The following is a 26,304-nucleotide window of genomic DNA, read 5'->3' on the forward strand; positions in this document are numbered from 1 at the left end:
CGTCGGCGTGGCACAGCAGCATGTAGAAGTACAGTGTCGGCCGGTGGCTGATAAGACAGCAGGCCCCTCAACAGTTGGTTGGGGACCGGCGCAGCCCTCCTCTGGTCAGCACCGGAGTCACAGGAGATCCGGTGCTCAGGCCAAGAAGGCCCCGGATATTTGATTACAGCTGTGCACAAAACATTATAATGAGGGCAATCTGGCCATGGGCCCCTCCGGAGCCTCGGGCCATGGGCGGTAGCCCAGATTGCCCTCATTATAATCCGCCTATGGTGAGAAGCACCTGTAGATCACAATCACACAGATGGACTGCGTCGCACTCATAGATCACATATAGACCACATTGTCTGGTAGCGCACCCCTCCTTGGTGCCCCTGTATTGCCCTTCTAGTATCGTTCTTCTACCAGCTGGAGTTACATTATCGCCATCTGAATATTTTTTAAAAATTCCAAATAAAAGACATTTGTTTTTACTATTGAAGTCTGTGGAGCTGGATCATCGTTTATCCTAATACATATATCATATCACATACATGGACCATGTCACACACACACAGATCACATTGTATATACAGATCACAACACACACGTACTAAGTCGCACACATAGATCACATGACACGTGCTGCGTCGCACACAGAGATCACATTGCACACACACAGAACAAATATAGACATTGTATACATATACAGGGCCGGACTGGAACGGAAACTCAGCCCTGGCATTTGGGAGCACACAGGCCCACCCAGTGAGTGGTGAATGGGAAATATTTTCATCGCATTTTTTAAATAAAAATTGCCGCAAACTTCACTTTATTGTTGACAGACAAAACTGAATTGACATAATGTAAAATATAAATTTTCCCTCCATGAAAATGTTAATTTCTTTCAACTGGAGGGATGGACATATTTGTAATACAGAGCTCCATGATCCCAAAAACTCTATTTTTGATAGTACCAGAAAAGTGAAAGAGATGTCTGAAATCTCATGGAAAAGCAGCTTATTTTCCCTTGCAGATTTGAAGCAGTTTCATGTCTGCAGCGTCTTATTCTTTCAGTATTTTTGCGTTTTTCACACTTTCTAAAGAACGGGAAAAAATCTCTTAAACGCAGCAATATCAAGGCAATTTTCCTGCCAAGAGACATGTTATTGGTGCAGAAATGTCTGCAGCAAATACTTATCGTGTGCACATTCCCACGTCATTTCATTGTCAGTAAACATTGCAGACTATGGGCTGTTATCTTTACTAGATCCTGACTTCAACAATGATCCTGAGCAGGAGAAAGGTGCATTTACACCGGCCGACTGCAGCTGTTAAAGCGGCTTTCCATCGCTTTATTATGTAACTGTAAGTATGGGATTTCCACAGTTGCAGTTACACGCTGAATAGATTCTCATCATCTTCTCTCAATGACAATTTAGTCAGAATATGACCACAATTTAGCGCAATTCACATTTCCGCAGTGAGGTGACAACAGCTCCAACCGGCAAGCAGAGCCGAATCCTAACATTGTATGTACTGCACACTCCGCTATTCCGGAAGCCGTACTACTTGCTGAAAGTTTCCTATGGGGTGAAAAACCCTATAACGGCTGTAACCATTTTTAAAAGAGTAGTTACAATACAGCTAAGAATAGATGTGCCGGCCATTCTTCCCTTTTTATGTTATATAGAGTTCCTCAATATATTTATGTCATCCCCCATTAACTTTATCATCTCTCCTTACAAGTATGTCTTGTATCTTAGCTAAAACATGGTAGTAAGTAGCACATTAAACACTTTTATAATGCGTAGTGTATAATCACTGCATATTTCAAGGTTATGTGCTTCTGATGACTAATTCTGCCAGGTAAATAGGAAAGGGTTCTTTACAGTTAGAGCAGTCAGACTGTGGAAAGACGACCACAAGAGGTAGTAATGGCAGACACTATAGCAGAATTAAAAAAAGGTCTGCATACTTTAACCACTTCGCACCAGAGCCTGTTTTTGCCTTCGTGACCGGGCCAATTTTTTCAATTCTGACCACTTTATGAAGTAATTACTCTGGAACGCTTCAACGTATTCCCCTGATTCTGAGACTGTTTTTTCGTGACATATTGTACTTCATGATAGTGGTAAAATTTCTTTGATATCACATGCGTTTATTTGTGAAAAAATTGGAAATTTGGCGAAAATTTTGAAAATTTTGCAATTTTCAAACTTTGAATTTTCATGCCCTTAAATCAGAGAGATATGTCACACAAAATAGTTAATAAATAACATTTCCCACATGTCTACTTTACATCAGCACAATTTTGGAACCCAAATTTTTTTTTGTTAGGGAGCTATAAGGGTTAAAAGTTGACCAGTGATTTCTCATTTTTCCAACAAAATTTACAAAAACATTTTTTTAGGGACATCATATTTGAAGTCACTTTGAGGGGTCTTTATGACAGAAAATACCCAAAAGTGACACCGTTCTAAAAACTGCACCCCTCAAGGTGCTCAAAACCACATTGAAGAACTTTATTAACCCTTCAGGTGCTTCACAGGAATTTTTGGAATGTGGAAGAAAAAAATTAACATTTAACTTTTTTCACAAAAATGTTACTTTAGACCCAATTTTTTTTATTTTCACAGGGGTAACAGGAAAAAATGGACCCCAACATTTTTTGTGCAATTTCTCTTGAGCGTGCTGATACCCCATATGTGAAGGAAAACCACTGTTTGGGCGCACGGCAGGGCTCGGAAAGGAAGGAGCGCCATTAGACTTTTTGAATGTAAAATTTGTCTGAATAATTAGCAGACACCATGTTGCGTTTGGAGAGCTCCTGATGTGACTAAACAGTGGAAACCCCCCACAAGTGACACCATTTTGGAAACTAGACCCCTTAGGGAACATATCTAGATGTGTGGTGAGCACCTTGAACCCCAAGGTGCTTCACAGAAGTTTATAATATTGAGCTGTAAAAATAAAATTTTCACATTTTTCCCACAAAAACGATTTTCATCCCTTAATTTCCCATTATCATAATGGTAATAGGATAAATTGCACCATGAAATTTGTTGTGCAATTTCTCCTGAACACGCCGATACCCCATATGTGGGGGAAAACCACTGTTTGGGCGCACGGCAGGGCTCGGAAAGGAAGGAGCGCCATTAGACTTTTTGAATGTAAAATTTGTCTGAATAATTAGCAGACACCATGTTGCGTTTGGAGAGCTCCTGATGTGACTAAACAGTGGAAACCCCCCACAAGTGACACCATTTTGGAAACTAGACCCCTTAGGGAACATATCTAGATGTGTGGTGAGCACCTTGAACCCCAAGGTGCTTCACAGAAGTTTATAATATTGAGCTGTAAAAATAAAATTTTCACATTTTTCCCACAAAAACGTTTTTCATCCCTTAATTTTGCATTATCATAAGGGTAATAGGATAAATTGCACCATGAAATTTGTTGTGCAATTTCTCCTGAACACGCCGATACCCCATATGTGGAGGCAAACCACTGTTTGGGCGCACGGCAGGGCTCGGAAGGGAAGGAGCGCCATTTGACTTTTTGAATGTAAAATTTGTTTGAATAATTAGCGGACGCCATGTTGCATTTGGGGAGCCCCTGATGGGCCTAAACAGTGGAAACCCCCCACAAGTGACACCATTTTGGAAACTAGACCCCTTAGGGAACTTATCTAGATATGTGGTGAGCACCTTGCACCCCCAGCTGCTTCACAGAAGTTTATAATATTGAGCCATAAAAATAAAATTTTCACATTTTTCCCACAAAAAATGTTTTCCTTTCCCTAATTTTATACTATCATAAGGGTAACAGGATAAATTGCACCATGAAATTTGTTGTTCAATTTCTCCTGAACACGCCGATACCCCATATGTGGGGGAAAACCACTGCTTTGGTGTACGGCAGGGTTCGGAAGAGAAAGGAGCGCTATGTTGGCTGGGATAGGCAGCAGACACCATGTCACATTTGAAGAGTCGCTGACATGCCAAAACAGCAGAAACCCCCACAAGTGACCCCATTTTGTAAACTACACCTCTCAAGGAATTCATCTAGGGAAGTAGTGAGTATTTTTTAATTTTTAAATTTATACCATTGGGCAGTGAAAAAAGCATAATTATATTTTTACCACAAAAAAATGTTTTACCCTCAGATTTTACATTTTCACACAGGGCAATGGGTAAAAATGGTGCCGAAATGTGTCACACAATTTCTTCTAAAAGTGGCAATACCCCATATGTGGCTGTATCGTACCGCTCAGCCATATGGCGAGATCTGGGGGGGACGGAGCGCTATTTGACAATTGGAGAACAAATTATTGTAGAATAGGCATTTGGATTTGGGAGCACAACATTTTTTGAATTTCTTTTGGGGGGCAAGGACCATTTCGCTTTTCCAGAGCCTTTCGGCTACCAGTAACTTGGAAGTCCCTTATATTTTTAACAGATGACGGACCTGAGTGGGGACTAGCTTTTTTTGAGGACTGAGTTGAAGCTTTTATTGGGAACATTTTACGTAACATTTATCCTGCGCTCTAGGCTGAGCACTTACATCGGGGTTTCCATCTAAATTTCCAAGTGATGTAATTCAGATGAAACCCCTGCGGGATCCATTCACTATAATGAGGCAGCAGAGTTACTCTGTACTCCGTCTGGCCTCTGTTTAGCGGTGTCCTTTTTTTCAGAAGTGCACAAAACTGTGGCCAACCGCACTTTTATGCACGCCTAAAACAAATGACACCGTGGGATCACAGGCCAGACGGCATCCACAGTGGCCTATATCTGCCTCATTACAGGGAATCTTCCGTCATGGGTTCCGTCTGAATCACGTATTTCAGAGATTTACACGGAAACTCTGGGGTAAGTGCTCAGCGCAGAGCGCAGGATAAATGTGAGCAGAGCCTTACTGCGATCTTTGGGAGACATAATAAACAAATCAGTAGCAGGTGAAGAATTGGTTTTATTTATTTTTTACGCCGTTCCTAGTGTGATATATTACTTTATTCTTCGGGTCGGTGCGATTACAGAGATACCAGATTTATATCGGGTTTTTATGATTGACAGCTGTCACACACTAAGAGACGCTTTTTTTTGCAAAATCTAGTTTTTGCATCGCCATATTTTGAGAGCTATAATTTTTCCATATTTCGGCCGACAGAGTCATGTGATGGCTTGTTTTTTGCGGGACGAGTTGACATTTTTATTGGTACCATTTGTGGGTACGTGACATTTTTTGATCGCTTTCTATTCCGTTTTTTGGGAGGTAAAATTAACAAAAACAAACAATTCAGGAATTGTTTATTGAGGTTTTTTTTTATGCCGTTCTGCGTGTGGTAAAAGTGATCAGGCAGCGTTATTCTTCGGGTCAGTACGTTTACAGCGATACTACACTTACAGTATATTTTTTTATGTTTTGGCGCTTTACACAATAAAACAATTTTATAGAAAAAATATTTTTTTTGCATTGCTTTATTCTGAGAGGTATAACTTTTTTATTTTTTGGCTGATGGAGCTGTATAGCTGCTTGATTTTTGCGGAACAAGATGACGTTTTCAGCGGTACCATTTCTATTTCCATTTTGCTTTTTGATCGCATTTTTTTCCACTTTTTGTTTGGCGATATGAGGAAAAAGCATAGTTTTTTGCTCCGTTTTTTATTTATTTTTATTACGGTGTACACATAAGGAGTTAATTAGTGTGACAGTTTTATAGCTCGGGTTGTTTCGGACGCGGCAATACCAAATATGTGCACTTTTTTTATTTTTGCATAAATATATGGATTTATCGGTTTAATATTTTATTTATTTATTTTTATTTATTTTGTATTTTTTTTTTTTTTAACAGTTTCAAAACATTTTTTTTTACTTTTTTTTACATTTTTACTTAGTCCCTGTATGGGACATTAATTTTTATTTTTCTGATCCCTGATCTCATGTAATGTAATAGACATGTATTACATTATATGAGATCTTCACTGACTGTTTCACAGTCTCCTGTCTGGCATCAGCTACAGGCTGAAGCCAGACAGGAAGGACACCATATATGGCAGAGCTGGAGGCGGTCATGTGACCTCCAGCTGCCATAGCAACACCAGGTCCTGAAAGCAATCAAGGGGTCGTCGGAGAGGTAAGTGGACGACCCCCTCTCCTCCTGCTGTCTTCTATATGCCGCGATCACTATAGATCACGGCAAATAGAAGACAGCAAAGGGTTAACATCACTGGGACCTGATCTAATCAGGTCCCGATGATGTTCCCTGTCAGAGCTAACGCTCTGCACCGCTCTCACAGCGCTTGCAGGACCCTGGGGGCCCTGAGCACTGCGAGACCACCCACCGTTTTTAAACGTCCGCGCTGCACAGAGCCCAGGCAGCGCCGACGTTTATCTACAGTGGGCGGTCGGGAAGCGGTTAACAAAACATGACATTGTGAGTTATAAATAATCAAAGTTAGACATTTTCTATTACTAGAAGATAGTTTGAACTTTAAAGTCCTAAATCTTTTTTCAACGTATGTAACTATGTAGAATGTACATTAAGAAAATGCTTCAAATGCAATTCCCTAATATTATTTTACAATAATTTCCTCTTAAAGGAGGTGTCCACTACTTTTACACTGATGCCCTATCCGTAGGATAGGGCATCAATGTATCATCGGCCGGGGTCCCGCACCCGGCACCCCTGCCGATCAGCTGTTATCAGTGTCGGTGACCGCCGGCAGGAAGTGCTTACCTGCAGTGCTTGGCCGTCAAGTTGTAGTGGCCGGCGCTTGTTACTGCACATCTGCCTCTAATTCAATGGGAGGCGGATGTGCAGTACCCTGCGGTGGCCACTACAGGTGGACGGCCAAGCACCACAGGTAAGGACATCCGGCCGGTGGCCGCCGGCACCGATAACAGCTGATCGGCAGGGGTGCTGGGTGAGGGACCCCGGCCGATGATACAGTCATATGAAAAAGTTTGGGCACCCCTATTAATCTTAAGCTTAATGTTTTATAAAAATTGGTGTTTTTGCAACAGCTATTTCAGTTTGATATATGTAATAACTGTTGGACACAGTAATGTTTCTGCCTTGAAATGAGGTTTATTGTACTAACAGAAAATGTGCAATCTGCATTCAAACAAAATTTGACAGGTGCATAAGTATGGGCACCTCACCAGAAAAGTGACATTAATATTTAGTAGATCCTCCTTTTGCAAAAATAACAGCCTCTAGTCGCTTCCTGTAGCTTTTAATGAGTTCCTGGATCCTGGATGAAGGTATTTTTGACCATTCCTCTTTACAAAACAATTCCAGTTCAGTTAAGTTTGATGGTCGCCGAGCATGGACAGCCCTCTTCAAATGATCCCACAGATGTTCAATGATATTCAGGTCTGGGGACTGGGATGGCCATTCCAGAACATTGTAATTGTTCCTCTGCATGAATGCCTGAGTAGATTTGGAGCGGTGTTTTGGATCATTGTCTTGCTGAAAGATCCATCCCCTGCGTAACTTCAACTTTATCACTGATTCTTGAAAATTATTGTCAAGAATCTGCTGATACTGAGTGGAATCCATGCGTCCCTCAACTTTAACAAGATTCCCGGTGCCGGCATTGGCCACACAGCCCCAAAGCATGATGGAACCTCCACCAAATTTTACTGTGGGTAGCAAGTGTTTTTCTTGGAATGCTGTGTTTTTTTGCCACCATGCATAACGCCTTTTTGTATGACCAAACAACTCAATCTTGGTTTCATCAGTCCATAGGACCTTCTTCCAAAAAGAAATTGGCTTCTCCAAATGTGCTTTTGCATACCTCAGCCGACTCTGTTTGTGGCGTGCTTGCAGAAACGGCTTCTTTCGCATCACTCTCCCATACAGCTTCTCCTTGTGCAAAGTGCGTTGTATAGTTGACCGATGCACAGTGACACCATCTGCAGCAAGTTGATGCTGCAGCTCTCTGGAGGTGGTCTGAGGATTGTCCTTGACTGATCTCACCATTCTTCTTCTCTGCCTTTCTGAAAATTTTCTTGGCCTGCCACTTCTGGCCTTAACAAGAACTGTCCCTGTGTTCTTCCATTTCCTTACTATGTTCCTCACAGTGGAAACTGACAGGTTAAATCTCTGAGACAGCTTTTTGTATCCTTCCCCTGAACAACTATGTTGAATAATCTTTGTTTTCAGATCATTTGACAGTTGTTTTGAGGAGCCCATGATGGCACTCTTCAGTGGAGCTTCAAACAGGAGAACAACTTGCAAGTGGCCACTTTAAGTAGCTTTTCTCATGATTGCATACACCTGGCTATGAAGTTCAAAGCTCAATGAGGTTACAAAACCCAAAAAAGTGCTTTAGTAAGTCAGTAAAAAGTAGGTAGGAGTATTTAAAACAAGAAAATGATAAGGGTGCCCATACTTATGCACCTGTCAAATTTTGTTTGAATGCAGATTGCACATTTTCTGTTAGTACAATAAACCTCATTTCAAGGCAGAAACATTACTGTGTCCAACAGTTATTACATATATCAAACTGAAATAGCTGTTGCAAAAACACCAATTTTTAGAAAACATTAAGCTTAAGATTAATAGGGGTGCCCAAATTTTTTCATATGACTGTATATTGACTACCTATTGAGCCTGTTCTACGCCCGGGTGGCGAGCAATTTTATTGGTATATGGTCTCCCATGCTGGTATTTGTGCTGCCTCCATCCTGTTATGTGCTGCTCTCACCCCCAATCCTGGTATGTATGGCCCCCCTCACGCCCCAATCCTGGTATGCATGGCACCCCTCACGCCCCAATCCTGGTATGCATGGCATTCCTCACGCCCCAATCCTGGCATGCATGGCATTCCTCATTCCTATCCTGGTATGTATGGTACCCCTCATCCTGGTATGCATGGCACCCCTAATCCCCAATCCTGGTATGCATAGCACCCCGCATTCCCAATCCTGGTATGCATGGCACGCCGCATCCCCAATCCTAGTATGCATGGCACGCCGCATCCCCAATCCTGGTATGCATGGCACTCCGCATCCCCAATCCTGGTATGCATGGCACTCCGCATCCCCAATCCTGGTATGCATGGCACTCCGCATCCCCAATCCTGGTATGCATGGCACCCCGCATCTTCAATCCTGGTATGCATGGCACCCCGCATCTTCAATCCTGGTATGCATGGCACCCCTCATCCCCTATCCTGGTATGCATGGCACCCCTCATCCCCTATCCTGGTATGCATGGCACCCCTCATCCCTATCCTGGTATGTATGGTAGCCCTCATCCTGATATGCATGGCCCCCCTCACGCCCCAGTCACGGTATGCATATAGATCACATATAGACATTGTCTACACACACACACAGATCACATATAGACATTGTCTACACACACACACACAGATCACATATAGACATTGTCTACACACACACACACACAGATCACATATAGACATTGTCTACACACACACACAGATCACATATAGACATTGTCTACACACACAGATCACATATAGACATTGTCTACACACACAGATCACATATAGACATTGTCTACACACACACACACAGATCACATATAGACATTGTCTACACACACACAGATCACATATAGACATTGTCTACACACACAGATCACATATAGACATTGTCTACACACACACACACAGATCACATATAGACATTGTCTACACACACACACAGATCACATATAGACATTGTCTACACACACACACAGATCACATATAGACATTGTCTACACACACAGATCACATATAGACATTATGTGATCTGTGTGTATACAATGTCTATATGTGATCTGTGTGTGTATACGATGTCTATGTATACACACAGATCACATATAGACATGGTATACACACAGATCACATATAGACATGGTATACACACATCGTATACACACACAGATCACATACAGACATGGTATATACACATAGATCACATACAGACATGGTATACACACACAGATCACATACAGACATGGTATACACACACAGATCACATACAGACATGGTATACACACACAGATCACATACAGACATCGTATATACACATAGATCACATACAGACATCGTATACACACACAGATCACATACAGACATCGTATACACACAGATCACATATAGACATGGTATATACACATAGATCACATATAGACATTGTCTACACACACACACACAGATCACATATAGACATTGTCTACACACACACACACAGATCACATATAGACATTGTCTACACACACACACAGATCACATATAGACATTGTTTACACACACACAGATCACATATAGACATTGTCTACACACACACAGATCACATATAGACATTGTCTACACACACACACACACAGATCACATATAGACATTGTCTACACACACACACACAGATCACATATAGACATTGTCTACACACACAGATCACATATAGACATTATGTGATCTGTGTGTATACAATGTCTATATGTGATCTGTGTGTATACAATGTCTATATGTGATCTGTGTGTGTATACGATGTCTATGTATACACACAGATCACATATAGACATGTATACACACACAGATCACATACAGACATGGTATACACACACAGATCACATACAGACATGGTATACACACACAGATCACATACAGACATGGTATACACACACAGATCACATACAGACATCGTATACACACACAGATCACATACAGACATGGTATATACACATAGATCACATACAGACATCGTATACACACACAGATCACATACAGACATCGTATACACACACAGATCACATACAGACATCGTATACACACACAGATCACATACAGACATCGTATACACACACAGATCACATACAGACATCGTATACACACACAGATCACATATAGACATGGTATATACACACAGATCACATACAGACATTGTCTACACACACACATCACATATAGACATGGTATATACACACACATCACATACAGACATGGTATACACACACACATCACATACAGACATGGTATACACACACAGATCACATACAGACATGGTATATACACATAGATCACATATAGACATCGTATACACACACAGATCACATACAGACATCGTATACACACACAGATCACATACAGACATCGTATACACACACAGATCACATATAGACATGGTATATACACACAGATCACATACAGACATTGTCTACACACACAGATCACATACAGACATTGTCTACACACACAGATCACATACAGACATTGTCTACACACACACATCACATACAGACATGGTATACACACACACATCACATACAGACATGGTATACACACACACATCACATACAGACATGGTATACACACACACATCACATACAGACATGGTATACACACACACATCACATACAGACATGGTATACACACACACATCACATACAGACATGGTATACACACACACATCACATACAGACATGGTATACACACACACACATCACATACAGACATGGTATACACACACACATCACATACAGACATGGTATACACACACAGATCACATACAGACATGGTATACACACACAGATCACATACAGACATGGTATACACACACAGATCACATACAGACATGGTATACACACACAGATCACATACAGACATGGTATACACACACACATCACATACAGACATGGTATACACACACACATCACATACAGACATGGTATACACACACACATCACATACAGACATGGTATATACACATAGATCACATATAGACATTGTCTACACACACAGATCACATACAGACATGGTATACACACACACATCACATATAGACATGGTATACACACAGATCACTGCAGGGTGCCGGCTCACACTGGCAGCACAGATTCTGAATGGCAAGGAAGCACACACTTGTGATGAGGGGCTTGATCTCTGCTCTCGTTACCTCTTTGACAGGAGGGAACTTCTTCTTGCACTCCATGGACAGACCCCGCAGGTCACTCTGCATGTTCTCCAGGAGCTTCTTGATGGCCTCGGGGCTGCTGGTGGAGGAGGACATGGTTCCAGCTTATGACTTGGTAGCACAGAGGAGAAGCGGCCCAGGAGCTGTCCTCGGTGCGGAGCCAGCAGCCACCCTTCGGTTCAGGCTCCTAGAACATGTCCCCGGCCGGGCACAGAGCTTTCAGCCCCTCGGCTCGGCCATCAGCCGGACTCCCAGAATCCCCTGCTCCCCGCACTGACACGTAACAGCCGCTTCCGTAAACACAAGCTGGCCGCGCAGGCGCAGTGTGGCTTTCCCGCAGACCTGTCAGCGTCTCTTCGAATCACAAGTGTTCGTGAGTGTGGTCGTGGGCTAGGAAACATGACGGCTGCCTACTAGTCTTCCTGTTACTCACTCTGCCATGGCCATTCTAGTATTGCTAGTGTCATTTATAAACGAAGGTATCTGCAGTGCTAGATAATGTATATACATCTATATATATATATAGCATCTGACGGAGGCTCTGCCACACATTCTGTAGAATGATTGAAACGATCGTGATTGGATGATCTGCTTGTATTGTATGTGTGGTACTGAGATCCATCACAGGTGATGAAACATTGCAGCGTGATTTGCTCTCCGGGCTGGACCCTGACTGCCCCCATTAGTTCATGTTGAAAGTCAGAATGTTGGTGTGAACAGAGCCTTAAAGGGATTGTCCGGCCTTAGGGGACAAGTCTGTGAGGTTTCTCCAGTGCCATGAATGGGGGGCACGTGACCACATATTTGCCCATTTTCTGGAGGATATGGAAAGAGCGGATAACTTACTATTTGGGGAATCACCCTTTAACACTTGTAAAACCAAAAAATACTTTGAAAAAAGTGTGTCCTACTCTTCAGATATTATCTTCGGTCCTGCAGCTTCAATTTTTGTGGGAAATAAGTGCTGTGTATGAAGGGGGCTGGCTGACCGGCTCATTTTAATACATAAAACTGGCCTCTTCTCTCTCATGCAGATGCATAGACACTAGACAGAAATAACTTGCTCAGCTACTGAAATGAGCAGTCAGCCAGCCCCCTTCATACCCAGCGCTGATGACACGCTAACGCAGTTGATGGAGAAACCTATATGGAAAGTTTTAGGAGAAACTCATAAGGTTTCACATGTTTGCCAGTTTTGATCAAATGAGGGAGTCAGTCGATTGATCGGAGACAAGAAAAACACAACCAATTCTGTCTGTGTCCCAGACTTGTCTGCACTCAGATGCCTGGTTACAAGTTTTATTACAAACCACAAAGATAAGGAAAGTGGAAATGGCTTACATTACGTTACCTAAAAAGGAAGATAAATTGGGAAAAACAAAGTCGTAAATTATGTATTCTGCTAAATTCCTTAGACTGGTTATAGCTAGTTTAACTATAGTTTCAGAACAAAGGAAAGCTTCATACAGAAATAGCTCTGTATTAGATACAACGAAATAACACTTAGAAAGCTAATATTAAAATACAAAATTATCAATTAGATGTATATGTATATTTAATCGTCTAAAATAATAAAGTATAAATATTTACCATAACACAGTAAACTCTCTCTTGTGCTGGGGTTGTTGAGCATTTTTAACCCACAGGTGCTTCTCAGAACTTCATAACATTTAGATGTTGAACAACAAAATAATTTTTTCTAATAAAATGGTGTTTTAGTACCAAATTTTTAATGGAGAAAATAATATTTTAATAATTTGTTAAAAGGAACCTGTCAGGTCCCCTGTGCCCCCAGAACCACCAGCAGTTGTGTCTGCATAAATAAACACCCTGCCTAACAGACCCAGAAGTCTTCTTCACTTCCGATCATGAGCAGAGGGCTTCTCTGAAGCCGTCACTGTTACATCCGACTACAAAGGGATCAACGCAGTGAGGGAAAGAAGCCCCGTGCATGCGCGAGGTATGTATAGCGCTGGCGATGACACCGACACTTGTAACAGGGACATGATAACAGGCTAAGTGGGCATTTTTAACCCACAAACTACATTACAGAATTTTATAAGATTGGGCTGTGGAAAAGTAACATTTCAGTGGTAAAACTGTAATTTTTTATTAGCTGCAAATTTTTCACTTACATAAAGGTGGATGAAAATGGAACCCACAATTTATTGCAAAATTTCTCACAAACGTGCAGTGATATACATGTCGTCGCAAACTACTGTTTGGCTACATGGCATGGCTGAGCAGGTAGGAATGTAATTTGCGCCATGTTTTTTTTTTATGCAGAAAATTGCAAATATGCCAGTGTAGTGCCCGTCCATTGTGCCCAACTTGTGCTTCTAGAGACACGCACCCTATAAGGCACTGATCCCCAACCAGTCTTACTTTGAGAGCCACATTAAAGGGAACCTGACAGTGGATACATTCTGCCCGATGCATGAGCAGCATGTATCTGACACTGGCTGTATGATTTCAGCTATTTATGTCTGACTTGGGAGACTAGTTGGAAAGGTGGTTCCCTGGCAGAGAGCTGGGATGTGTGGTAGACAGGGTAGGCACGCACTTAGGAGGTGCCCGTTGAAAAAAAAAGAAGAAACTGACATAGCTGTGCCTGCGGCTGCCTGCTCCTTCCGACCATAGAAATTCAGCACACTGACCACCTGTGCCCCGTCCGGCTTTCCCTCCCTGCACTCAATTGTATATTGAGAGGATGTGTGGGGCACCGTGTTGGGATGTGCTGCAGAAGACCGGAGAAGATGTAAGTCTGCAGAGACGAGCTGTAGCTGTGAAAAGTCATCAAAGTGTCTGGACAAAATGGAGGCGAAAAGAAAGAGAACCACTCAGAGAAGATGTCACCTATAAGATACCTGGATGTATATGTTTATTTGTAATTCTGACTGCGTCTCATCACTACTGTGGTTCCTGTATAGTCTACAGTATGATGATGGCTGGTAACAAAACTTCCAGTAACTCCTTAACATTGTTTTAGGAACATACTGGAAGTTGTAGGGTCATTTGACACAAATGGCTGACCTGACATTACAATTGACTGCTGTACTAAGCTTGGTTCTTGTCAAGTAATTATACTGTTTCTGGTAGTGTATTCTTGTACTGATGGGGGTTCTGGTTCCGTATTCATGTACTGATTGTGGTTCTAGTAATCTATTGTTTTAGGAACATACTGAAAGTTGTAGGGTCATTTGATACAAATGTCTGACCTGACATTAAAATTGACTGCTGTACTAAGCGTGGTTCTTGTCAAGTAATTATAGTGTTTCTGGTGATGTATTCATGCACTGATGATGGTACCTGGTGTCATATTCATGTGCTATTGATGGCTTTGGTGTTCTGTTTATGTACTAATGATTATTTTGTTTTTATATTCATGTACTAATCATGGTTCTGGTGATGAATACATCACCAGAACCATTAGAAGTAGGCGAGTACAGCACCAGAACAACCATTAAAACATGAACATTTCACCAGAAATATCATCAGTACAGGAATTTGAACCATTAATGGTCCCCATTATAGTTAAGCTAGATTAGTTTTCCTGACTATCCTTGGGGCTGACATTTAAAATACAGGATGTCAGGGATGAATGTCTCTAATTTTGAAATTGCACTGCCTGTTAAGTCACACCCATAAAGTACACTTTTTATTTTTACTTTTGCTGGCAATTTTTTGGTGAAAAGGGTAACAATTCTAGTGGATGTGGTTGTCAGAACTTGATAACTAACGCATGCGTTAGCTTGCTCTCTGTCCCATTCCTTTGCTTGGGGGTGAGGGAAGGGACGCCGCTGGCTTCATCTGCTTAAGGCACAAAAATACCTTGTCCTGGGCCTGTCCACGGCTATTATACTATGTTTTTCTTTGATATGCCTCAGCGCTTCACAGTTAAACATATATGGCTGACATGATACAGGGAGTGTCTGATGCATGCTGCCCGTGGATCGGGCCGAATTTATTATCTGTCTGGTTCCTTTTTTTTGTAATAAAAACCACCCACTTTCTTTGTTAATATTAGCAAGTTTAGTAGATCTTACACTAACGCCACCCAAATTCCCCATTGTAAAAATAGCATAACATGGAAACAATTTTAACTTTGTTTGAAAAACTCCTCAAAATGTATTAATTAAAAAAATCTACCAATCTCCGTAATGGAAATTGCAATTCAAAAAAATTCCTTACTAATTTGTGAAAAAACTAGAATTAACAATTTATTGGAGATAATAAATAACTCATTTATTTCATTTGAAGAAATATAAACAAACTACAATATACCGACTCCAAATATAAAAAAACTTTAAGAATAAATTTAAACTTCCTATATCCTTACGAAAATAGGAATTTGTAATCTTCTCAATTAACCTTCTAATGACCAAATTTGGAAAATAAATTTTATTAATTTAAATTTCATTAAAAAGTCCAATATTAAAAATTGGGAAAAAATTCTTGATGTTATATTTATAGAAACACCATGGTTGAAAGCTTTAAATTTGACATATACAAATCTGGGAAATTTAATATGCAATTGTCTCTTCAGAGAGGAAGAGGACTTGAACTCTATAGCGCCACGTGTTGGAAGCAGCAATCCTACAATCAACCCTTTAACGAATCTTGCAATATGACTTAGGATAATAGCCAAATCAGAATCTCAATGTGCAGACTATAAGAGAGAAACATTTTAAAGGATACTCTATTAGATGGTTACTGTGATGGTGTGATATGGTGTCTGGGACTTCATTCTGTCTATAGTCATATTTTATTGATTTTAGGAATGTTGTCTTGTTGCTCTGTATCATTCTGTGTATTCCCTGTATCATCTATATGGAGAAGTATCTGGAGCCACACTGCCATATCGATCTCTAAGCGGAGAATTGTGACTCTCATCTCCCGGAGCATTTATCCCATTACTGGACTGTATCCGTGTTCCTGGTCTATTTCATCCTCTGGGTGGTATAATGTTTTATGGACCTTTCGGTTTGCATGTAATAAAGATTCTTGAGACTGTTCACTCATCTCTTGCTCTGTTGATTGTGCGATACTGGAGTAGGACCCCGTGACAGTTACCATGGTATAAATCCTTTCCAACCAGGTTAAATCTCTATTTTTTTCAAAATATACAATTTGACTTTAAAATTCCATATACGTAACCTCATTTTTCCTCTTTAAAATATACATTTTGTTATGTTTTTGTAACAATAAAAATTTCTATAAAATATTTGTTCAAAGTTAAGCCTTTTGAAAATGGAAACTTGCCTTGAGATTTCCCTTCCCCTTTTACTTTATTTTTCCACTCATTTACCACCATGTTAATATATCTTTTTCTATGTTATAAGAAAATGTTTTAATAAAAATGGTTGGAACAAGAAAGATTTTTTACTTTTTACGCCGTTCAGCTTGCGGTATAAGTAATAAGACATCTTTATTATATGGGTCAATTAGGTTACAGCAATACTAGATTTATATATTTTATGTTTTGCTTCTTTTACACACTAAAAATGTTTTTTTAATAAAAAAAATAGTTTTTCTTCACCATGTTTTAAGAGCTATGACCTTTTTTATTATTAGCCAGCAAAGCTGTTAAATGGTGAGTTGAAGATTTTATTGGTACCATTATAAGTAGTGTTGAGCATTCCGATACTGAAATATCGGGTATCGGCCGATATTCACTGTATCGGAATTCCGATACTTAATTCCGATACTTTTATAATATCGAATACCGGAATCGGAAGTTCCCATAATGCCTGCGCTCTGCAGTGTCTGTGAAGGATGACAAGCTGGATGGCAGCGCTCAGCTGCGATCCAGCTTGTCATCAGAATGCCATCCCAGCGTGGGAGAATTCTCCTGACTGTTTAAAAGCCGGCGCGCGGTAAAAAGCCGCCGGCTTTTAAACAATCACGCAGCCCCATACTGCTTCCCCGCAGCCTCCCACCCCGATCCTCCGCTCCCCTCGCCACCTCCAATCCCAATCGTAAATTAGGACCGGGCGGGGAGTGCAGCACCAAGGAGCGAAGGACCCGGGCGGGGAAGCCGGCAGTGAAAAGACTTCACCGCCGGCTTTCCCGTTCTGTGCTGCGCTTTCCCGCCGGTTATTTCAAATGAACAGCTGAGGTATCAGGTGATGCCGATCAGCTGTTAATTTGAAGTAGCCGCGGTGCCCTCAGAGGGTTCATGTGAGTTCATGCTTGACTGCATGAACTCACATCAACTTTCCCACGGCCGCACAGGTCAGCCACACCTCCCGGACCCGTCATGATTAGTGTGTGCGGGGTGTGTGTGTGTGTGCGGGGTGTGTGTGTGTGTGCGGGGTGTGTGTGTGTGCGGGGTGTGTGTGTGCGGGGTGTGTGTGTGTGCGGGGTGTGTGTGCGGGGTGTCTGTGCGTGCAGGCAGACATAGGCCGATGTGACACTACTACTCCCATCGGCCTATGTCTGTCCCCCGTCCACTCCTGCCAGCAGGATCAGCTCGATGGGAGCAGTAGTTCCCATCAGCCTGATCCTGCTATTTAAATTGCCCTACTGTGTCCCCAATAAATTTTAAATACATGTCATTGGTGGCCAGTGGTTACCTAAAAGAAATTAGTTCATACATTACCTGTCCCCGCCGATCGCCACCTAAAATAAAGTAAAAAATAAAAAACTACACCTATACTCACCTAGACACCTAATTCCCCGAAGCCATCGATCTCCTGTAATAAAATATAAAATAATAAACCACAACCTTATCCTTACCCCTCCGTAGCAGTCCACGAGTGTCCCACGAAGATCTCCAGTTCAGAGCAGCCACATAGAATGTGACCGCTCTGAACCGCTGCCGCCGCTAGAATGACGGGGCCGTAAGGGTTCACCGGAGTTCAGGCAGCGCTGCTCCGGTTAGCTCCTTTACGGCACTGCTGTATCGTGAGAAATTCCCACGGTACAGCACTGCCGTAAAGGAGGTCTCCGGAGCTGCACTCCGGTGACCTCAGTCAGTGGCTCCCGCTGCCGGGAGCGGACGTGTTCCCGGCAGCGTGAGCTTACAGCAGCCATGCACAGCTGTCACCATCTCCAGATGTGACAGCTGTGCATGGGAGATGAGCGCAGGAACGTGGACAGGTAACTATTTTTTTTTTAGTAAACTAAGAATTAAATAAAATGGTGTTTTATTTCAAATAAATTTTTTTTTTCTGGGTGTAGTGTGTTTTTTCTTTTTAACACTTTGTAGGTTAGTAATGGGGGTGTCATATAGACGGCCATCATTACTAACCTGGGCTTCATGGCAGCTGGCGCTGACATGAACCCCACCACTATTACCCCCTGCCACCGCACCAGGGCAGCGTGGAAGAGCGAGGCTAAGTGCCAGAATTGGCGCATCCTATGGATGCGCCATTTCTGGGGCGGCTGACGGCTGGTGTTTCTAGCCTGGGAGGGGGCCAATATTCATGGCACCCTTCCTGAGCTATTAATATCAGCTCTCAGCTGTCTGCCTAGCCTTTGCTAGCTATTAAAATAGGGGGGACCCCATGTCATTTTTTTTGGGGGGGTCCCCCATTTTAATAGCTAGTAAAGGCTAGGTATTCAGCTGGGGGCTGATATTAGTAGCCTGGGAAGCTCCGTGGGTTTTACCCCCTTCCCAGGCTTCAAACATCTGCCCCAGCCGTCTGCTTAACCTCCGCTAGAGACTAAAATTAGGGGGGCCCCCACGTCATTTTTTTGGGGGGGGTCCTCCATTTTAATAGCTAGTAAAGGCTAGGTATTCAGCTGGGGGCTGATATTAGTAGCCTGGGAAGCTCCGTGGGTATTACCCCCTTCCCAGGCTTCAAACATCTGCCCCAGCTGTCTGCTTAACCTCCGCTAGAGACTAAAATTATGGGGGATCCCACGCCATTTTTTTTTAAAATAAATCCTTTATTTTAACACTAAATGACATTTGAGGACTTAATAAAGATGCAGTCCCTAAATTATTATTTATTTTTTAATAAATTTTTCCCAAAACTTTTGACGTGGGCTTCGCCATATTTTTGTATGCCAGCCAGGTACAGCATCCAGCTTCTATAAACACGCCATTTTCCGGGGCGGCCGCGGACTGCAATTTTCAGCGGGGGGGGGGGGGGCAGAAAGCTTGGGCCTCCCTGCGCTGCAGATTCCATCCCCCAGCTGCCTAGTTATACCTGGCTGGACACAAAAATAGGGAGAAGCTCCACGTTTTGTTTTTTTTAATTATTTCATGAAATTCATGGAATAATTAAGAAAAAAAGGGCTTCCCTATATTGTTGTGTCCGGCTAGGTACAAATAGGCAGCTGGTGGTTGGGGGCAGCCCGTTCCTGCCTGCTGTACCTGGCTGGACACAAATATAGTGTGAAGCCCCACGTCAATTTTTTTTTAATTATTTCAGGAAATTCATGAAATAATTAAAAAAAAAAATGTGTGGCGCTTCGCCCTATTTTTGTGTCCAGCCAGGTACAACTAGGCAGCTGGGGGCTGGAATCTGCAGCGCAGGGAGACCCAAGCTTTCTGGGCCCCACCCGCTGCAAATTGCAGTCCGCAGCCGCCCCGGAAAATGGCGCGTTCATAGAAGCGCCATCTTCTGGCGCTGTACCCAACTCATCCAGGGCCCTGGTGCGGTGGCTCACTGGGTAATAAAGGGGTTAAGGCCAGCTTGGTATTATCAGCTGGCCCTAAGCCCAAAATTCATGGGGTCACGCCAATATTAGACATGACCACCATGAATTTCTAGTAAAGTATTTAAAAAAACACAACACCCAGAAAAAAGTCCTTTAATTGAAATAAACACACAATTCTTTATTGTTCTAAATTAAACCATACTTACCACCACGCCCATTCCAGCTGAAGCCAACGATCTCCTGCAATAAAAGTAAAATAATAAAGCAACATCATCCTTACCTTTCCATGGCTCCCACGACAGCTTCAGCTCTGCTACATCGAGATGACAGGCTGGACCGCAGCAGAACGCTGCCATCCATCCTGTCATCCCGCAGACACTGAGAAGCGCAGGCATACTTCCACTCCTCAGTGTCTGGCTGTGACGGCATCCAGATGAGCCGAGGTCATGTCCAATGAACTCAGCTCACCTCATGTACGTCACTGACAGCGTGGGAAAATTCTCCTGCACTCAGCGCTTCAGCGTGAGAATTTTCCCACGCTGTCAGTGACGTGCATGAGGTGAGCTGAGTTCATTGGACATGACCTCACCTCATGTATGTCACTGACAGCGTGGGAGAATTCTCACGCTGAAGCGCTGAGTGCAGGAGAATTTTCCCACGCTGTCAGTGACGTGCATGAGGTGAGCTGAGTTCATTGGACATGAACTCGGCTCATCTGGATGACGTCACAGAGAGACACTGAGGAGCGCAAGCATGCCTGCGCTTCTCAGTGTCTGCGGGATGACAGGCTGGATGGCAGCTTTCTGCTGCGGTCCAGCCTGTCATCTCGATGTAGCAGAGCTGGAGCTGTCCTGGGAACCATCGAAAGGTAAGGATGAGGTTGCTTTATTATTTTTCTTTTATTGCAGGAGATCGTTGGCTTCAGCTGGAATGGGCGTGATGGTAAGTATGGTTTAATTTAGAACAATAAAGAATTGTGTCTTTATTTCAATTAAAGGACTTTACTCTGGGTGTTTGTGTTTTCTTTTAACTTTGACTATGGGGTTAGTAATGGGGGTGTCTTATAGACGCCTCTCCATTACTAACCTGGGCTTGATGTCAGCTGGCATTATAAGCTGACATCAACCCCAACCCTATTACCCCCTGCCACCGCACCAGGGCAGCGTGGAAGAGCGAGGCTAAGTGCCAGAATTGGCGCATCCTATGGATGCGCCATTTCTGGGGCGGCTGACGGCTGGTGTTTCTAGCCTGGGAGGGGGCCAATATTCATGGCACCCTTCCTGGGCTATTAATATCAGCCCCCAGCTGTCTGCCTAGCCTGTGCTAGCTATTAAATTAGGGGGGACCCCACGTTATTTTTTTGGGGGGGTTCCCCCATTTTAATAGCTAGTAAAGGCTAGGTATTCAGCTGGGGGCTGATATTAGTAGCCTGGGAAGCTCCGTGGGTATTACCCCCTTCCCAGGCTTCAAACATTTGCCCCAGCTGTCTGCTTAACCTCCGCTAGAGCCTAAAATTAAGGGGAACCCCACGCCAATTTTTTTTTAAATAAATCCTTTATTTTAACACTACATGACAAGTACAGTAATCAACACTGTCACTGTACTTCATATATATGTGACTGACATGTTTCTATCTATCTAATCTATGTGTGAAGCTCTATTCTTTCTGTTATAAATTGTCGGGTACCGCTGCTGAATTGCCGGCCGGCTTTTTTAAAGAGACGGTGCACGAAAACACTAATATTTTTTTTTAATAAATCCTTTACACTAAATGACAAGTACAGTAAGCAACACTGTCACTGTACTTCATATATATGTGACTGACATGTTTCTATCTATCTAATCTATGTGTGATTCTCTATTCTGTCTGTTATAAATTGTCGGGTACAGATGCTGAATTGCCGGCCGGCTTTTTTAAAGAGACGGTGCACGAAAACACTAATATTTTTTTTAATAAATCCTTTACACTAAATGACAAGTACAGTAAGCAACACAGTCACTGTACTTCATATATATGTGACTGACATGTTTCTATCTATCTAATCTATGTGTGAAGCTCTATTCTTTCTGTTGTAAATTGTCGGGTACCGGTGTATGCCGCTGATGAATTGCCGGCTTTTCATGTCATTCTACATTATTCTTAGTTGTTTTACTTCATGTAGAATTAACCTACAAGGAAAGAAAGGGTTTATTTTCATTCCGATATTTGTGTCCCATTGACTTGCATTGGTTTCCGGTATCGGAATCGGCGATATCCGATACTTTTTGGGTATCGGCCCGATCCAATCCGATACGATATTTCCTGATATCGGAAGGTATCGCTCAACACTAATTATAAGGTACATCAAATTTTTGAATGCTTTTTATTCAGATTTTTAAAATGCAGAATGAGTAAAAAAAGGAAACTCAATTATTGTTTTTAGATTTTACCATGCAGTAAAAGTGCTAAGACGTATTTATTCTTTGGGACAGTATGATTACTGCGATTTTAGAATGATACTAGTTTTTTATTCTTTGCTACTTTTGCACAAAAAAACTATAGTTGTAATTTTTTTCATCCCCAGAGCGACATGAGGGCTGATATGTTATAGGAAGAGATGATGTTTTCATTAATACTATTTTTATTTTCATATGATTTTTTATCACTTTTTATTCCATCTTTTGTGTGTCAGTATGATGAAAAAGCTACATTTTTGGCGTCTTCGGATTCTTTCGGACTTGGCGATACCAATTATGTGCCTTTTTTAATTTATTTTTGCTCTTACACAAAAGCTGTATTTTTAGTGGTGCAACAGATTTCCTTGTTTTTTTTTTGTGTATCTTTCGGTTTTGTTTTTTACATTTTACAGAAAAAATGTAATCAATTTGATTGGCGAAATAAAAATAACACTAAAATAATGTGAGCACATAAGTGTGAACACCCTCTTAGAATTGGGTATTGTGGTTATGTTCAGAATAAGTCAATCACATTTAAACTTATGGTAAATAGTATTCAGTACACAGCTGCCATCATTCTGATTAACCCCATATAAAGTTTAGCTTTTCTAGCAGGATTTTCCTGTCATTCCTGCATATTACAGCAAAATCCATTTTCCACAAACAGCTTGCAACACATCAAAGGGATCTCATTGTTGAAAGTTGTCAGGAGAAGGGTACAAAAAAATTCCAAGCCATTAGCTATACCATGGAACACTGTGAAGATGGTCAACTAGGAGTACAGGAAAATAGAAGACACTGTCCAGCAGGTGATGAATTTCAAAACATCTTTATTCTGCCATGCACAGGATGCAACGTGTTGACCTATCACAGGTATTTTTCAAGCATACAGAACAATGCAACACTGCAGAATTAAATAGTATACCCAATTAGATGGAACACCAATCAAAATTCACGGCACCACCCCCAAATCACACACATGTCAAAAACACCACATGTTAAATGCAAAAGATGGCACTAGTCCTAGAGTCAAAAGAGTTAAAGGGAGGATCAAAGTGGTGATGCTCCAATCATGAGGAAGCATCATTAAACATTGGCTCAAACTACCTTGAGCACCCCAAGAACGGGTAATTTCCCAAGCTTGGGTTGCACATGGTTTGGTTACATATTGAAAGGCAGTTTTTGTTCTCTCGTCATTGAACTGGCAAAAGATATCAGATTAGGAACAGGTATTCATGCTTGTCTAGTTTTGTGATCTATGTGATTTCTTGCCCTTGTGGGCTGCTTTATGTAGGCGAGACCACCATGGAGGTACGGGCACGTATAAGTAAACATAAAAGCATGATCAGAACGGGCCTAGTGGAGTTGCAAGTCCCTAAACATTTATAGACATTTGGATAACCAATTAAGGTTTAGGGTTATTGACAGTGTGTCTTTACAGAGACGGTGGAGGAGATAGATTGACGTTGCTTAGGATGACAAAATTACGTTGGATTCATAACTTGCTAATTTGCAGACTAAGGGGTTAATATTGAATATAATATACATAATTGTTGTTTTTAATATGTGATCTAACTTCCTGTGAATTGACTGCATTATTTGTCAGTGGTTTGTGTTTAATATGTTGTTTTCATTTCGTTTTTTTCAGATTATTGATTTTCTGAGTGAAGGGTTTGAATGAAGATAAAGAATTGAGGCAGACTTGATGGGCACAGTTCTTGAATTAATTTGATATTTGATATGAATGTATTGTTATATACCTTTTCCACCTCTTTGTCTCTCCTCTTTCTCCCCTCTTAACACCTATTTGTTTTTGTTTTTCTTTTATATTTTATATATTTGGTGAAAGTGTCATGTGATCCTCATTTACATATCACATACTGCTGGACAGAGGTCATGTGATAGTGGTAACTATGATGCTATATTAGTGCACTTTGGTCACATGACTGGGTCCGAATGATGCTGCGGTCATGCGTCTTCTGTTGCCATGGTGCCTGAATGCTCTGACCTGGATTGATCAGTATTTGTAATACCCCGGATTTGCAGTCATACGTTTGTGGCCGCGTGACAGCACCATCACCAAGCATTGTTATTGGATTACTTTCGTGCATGCTCAGTGTGGCATCTTTCCGATTGGGCCACTGTTACCATGATGTCTATGATGCTTCCTCATGATTGGAGCATCACCACTTTGATCCTCCCTTTAACTCTTTTGACACTGCTACTAGTGCAATCTTTTGTATTTACATGTGTTTTTTGATATGTGTGTGATTTAATGTATTCATATGTGTGTTTAGGATATGTGCTCAAATGTAAATTGTGTTTTGTACTTTTTTAATAGTCCAATGTCTGTAATTGATGGGTGGATATTTCTGGGGGTGGTGCTGTGAATTTTGATTGCCTAGATTGGATGTCCCTCAAAAACTGATGAAAAGACAAAATGAAAATTGATCCTGGAGACTGACAAGAGCCTTACAACAACTTTAAAGGAACTGCAGGAATTTCCGGCAAGTACTGGTTGTGTACTGCATGTGAAAACAATCTCCCATATTCTTTATATCTCTGGTCTTTAGTGGGAGGGTACCCTTCTCATCAGAAGAAGCTCCTGTTTAGGTGTAAACTTCTGCAGTCGGTATGGAAGTCTCTATTTGATTGTTGCAATTCCATCTTTGTAAAATTTTTGTTTTACTTTTGCTACAGTACTCTTACTGATGAGTAAAGCTTTGCTGATCTTCTTGTAGCTGTCACCTTTCTTGTGCAAAGAAATTAATTCCTTTCTGAGGTCTTGTGACATTTCTCTTCCATGTGGTGCCATTGGTGACAGCATGAAATGGGAAGGGGTTTTGTTTATTAAGTAACACCATTTTACAGTTAACTGTATGCTGGACAACACTTTTATTGGGGTGTACTCATTTTTGCCGCATGGTCATGAATAGATGTTAAGAAAATTACTTTTTTGTGTTTGCAAAATAATAAATGTTCTTTGCAATCAATGTCTCACATTTGTGGGAGTATTTTGTAGTATAGTATCCCATAGAAAGTGTTTATTCTGAAAGAAAACTAAAGGATTTCTGACATCTGTTGAGGTGTACTCATTTACGCTGAGCACTGTGTATATGGGGCTATATCACCACTTCAAGGACTCTTTGTCATTTAGAACTATCTTCAGTATAAAGGAGAACAAGGAGTCCTGGAAGTGATGATATGGCCCCCACAGATTTCTGATCTCAACATCATCATATCTGTCTGCAATTACATGAAGAGACATAATGATTTGTGTAAACCTACATCCACTACATAACTAACCCAAACAGAAGCAGAGGGATTCCATTGACTGGAGTC

At 41.6% G+C, this 26,304-nt stretch overlaps 1 protein-coding gene and 1 long non-coding RNA gene across 3 annotated transcripts in view; one reads left to right on the forward strand and one right to left on the reverse strand.

Moving 5' to 3' along the window:
* The window catches only part of MON2 (MON2 homolog, regulator of endosome-to-Golgi trafficking), a 144,066-nt gene extending 131,816 nt beyond the window's left edge, over positions 1–12,250 (reverse strand). For both annotated transcript variants that reach the window (XM_073651592.1, XM_073651591.1), the window contains exon 1: positions 11,899–12,250. In XM_073651592.1, coding sequence (XP_073507693.1) covers positions 11,899–12,012 — 114 coding nt within the window. In that variant the 5' untranslated portion in view covers positions 12,013–12,250. The remainder of the gene's footprint in view (positions 1–11,898) is intronic.
* LOC141165739 (uncharacterized) lies at positions 12,225–16,768 on the forward strand. The gene is made up of 3 exons (XR_012251195.1): positions 12,225–12,395; positions 13,684–13,876; positions 16,463–16,768. It is a non-coding gene; the product is annotated as an uncharacterized lncRNA (long non-coding RNA).
* The last annotated feature ends 9,536 nt before the right edge of the window (positions 16,769–26,304 follow it).

The sequence above is a fragment of the Phyllobates terribilis genome, unplaced genomic scaffold, assembly GCF_046119375.1.
Source record: "Phyllobates terribilis strain yellow unplaced genomic scaffold, ASM4611937v1 Scaffold_11__3_contigs__length_659146591, whole genome shotgun sequence".
NCBI lineage: Eukaryota > Metazoa > Chordata > Amphibia > Anura > Dendrobatidae > Phyllobates > Phyllobates terribilis.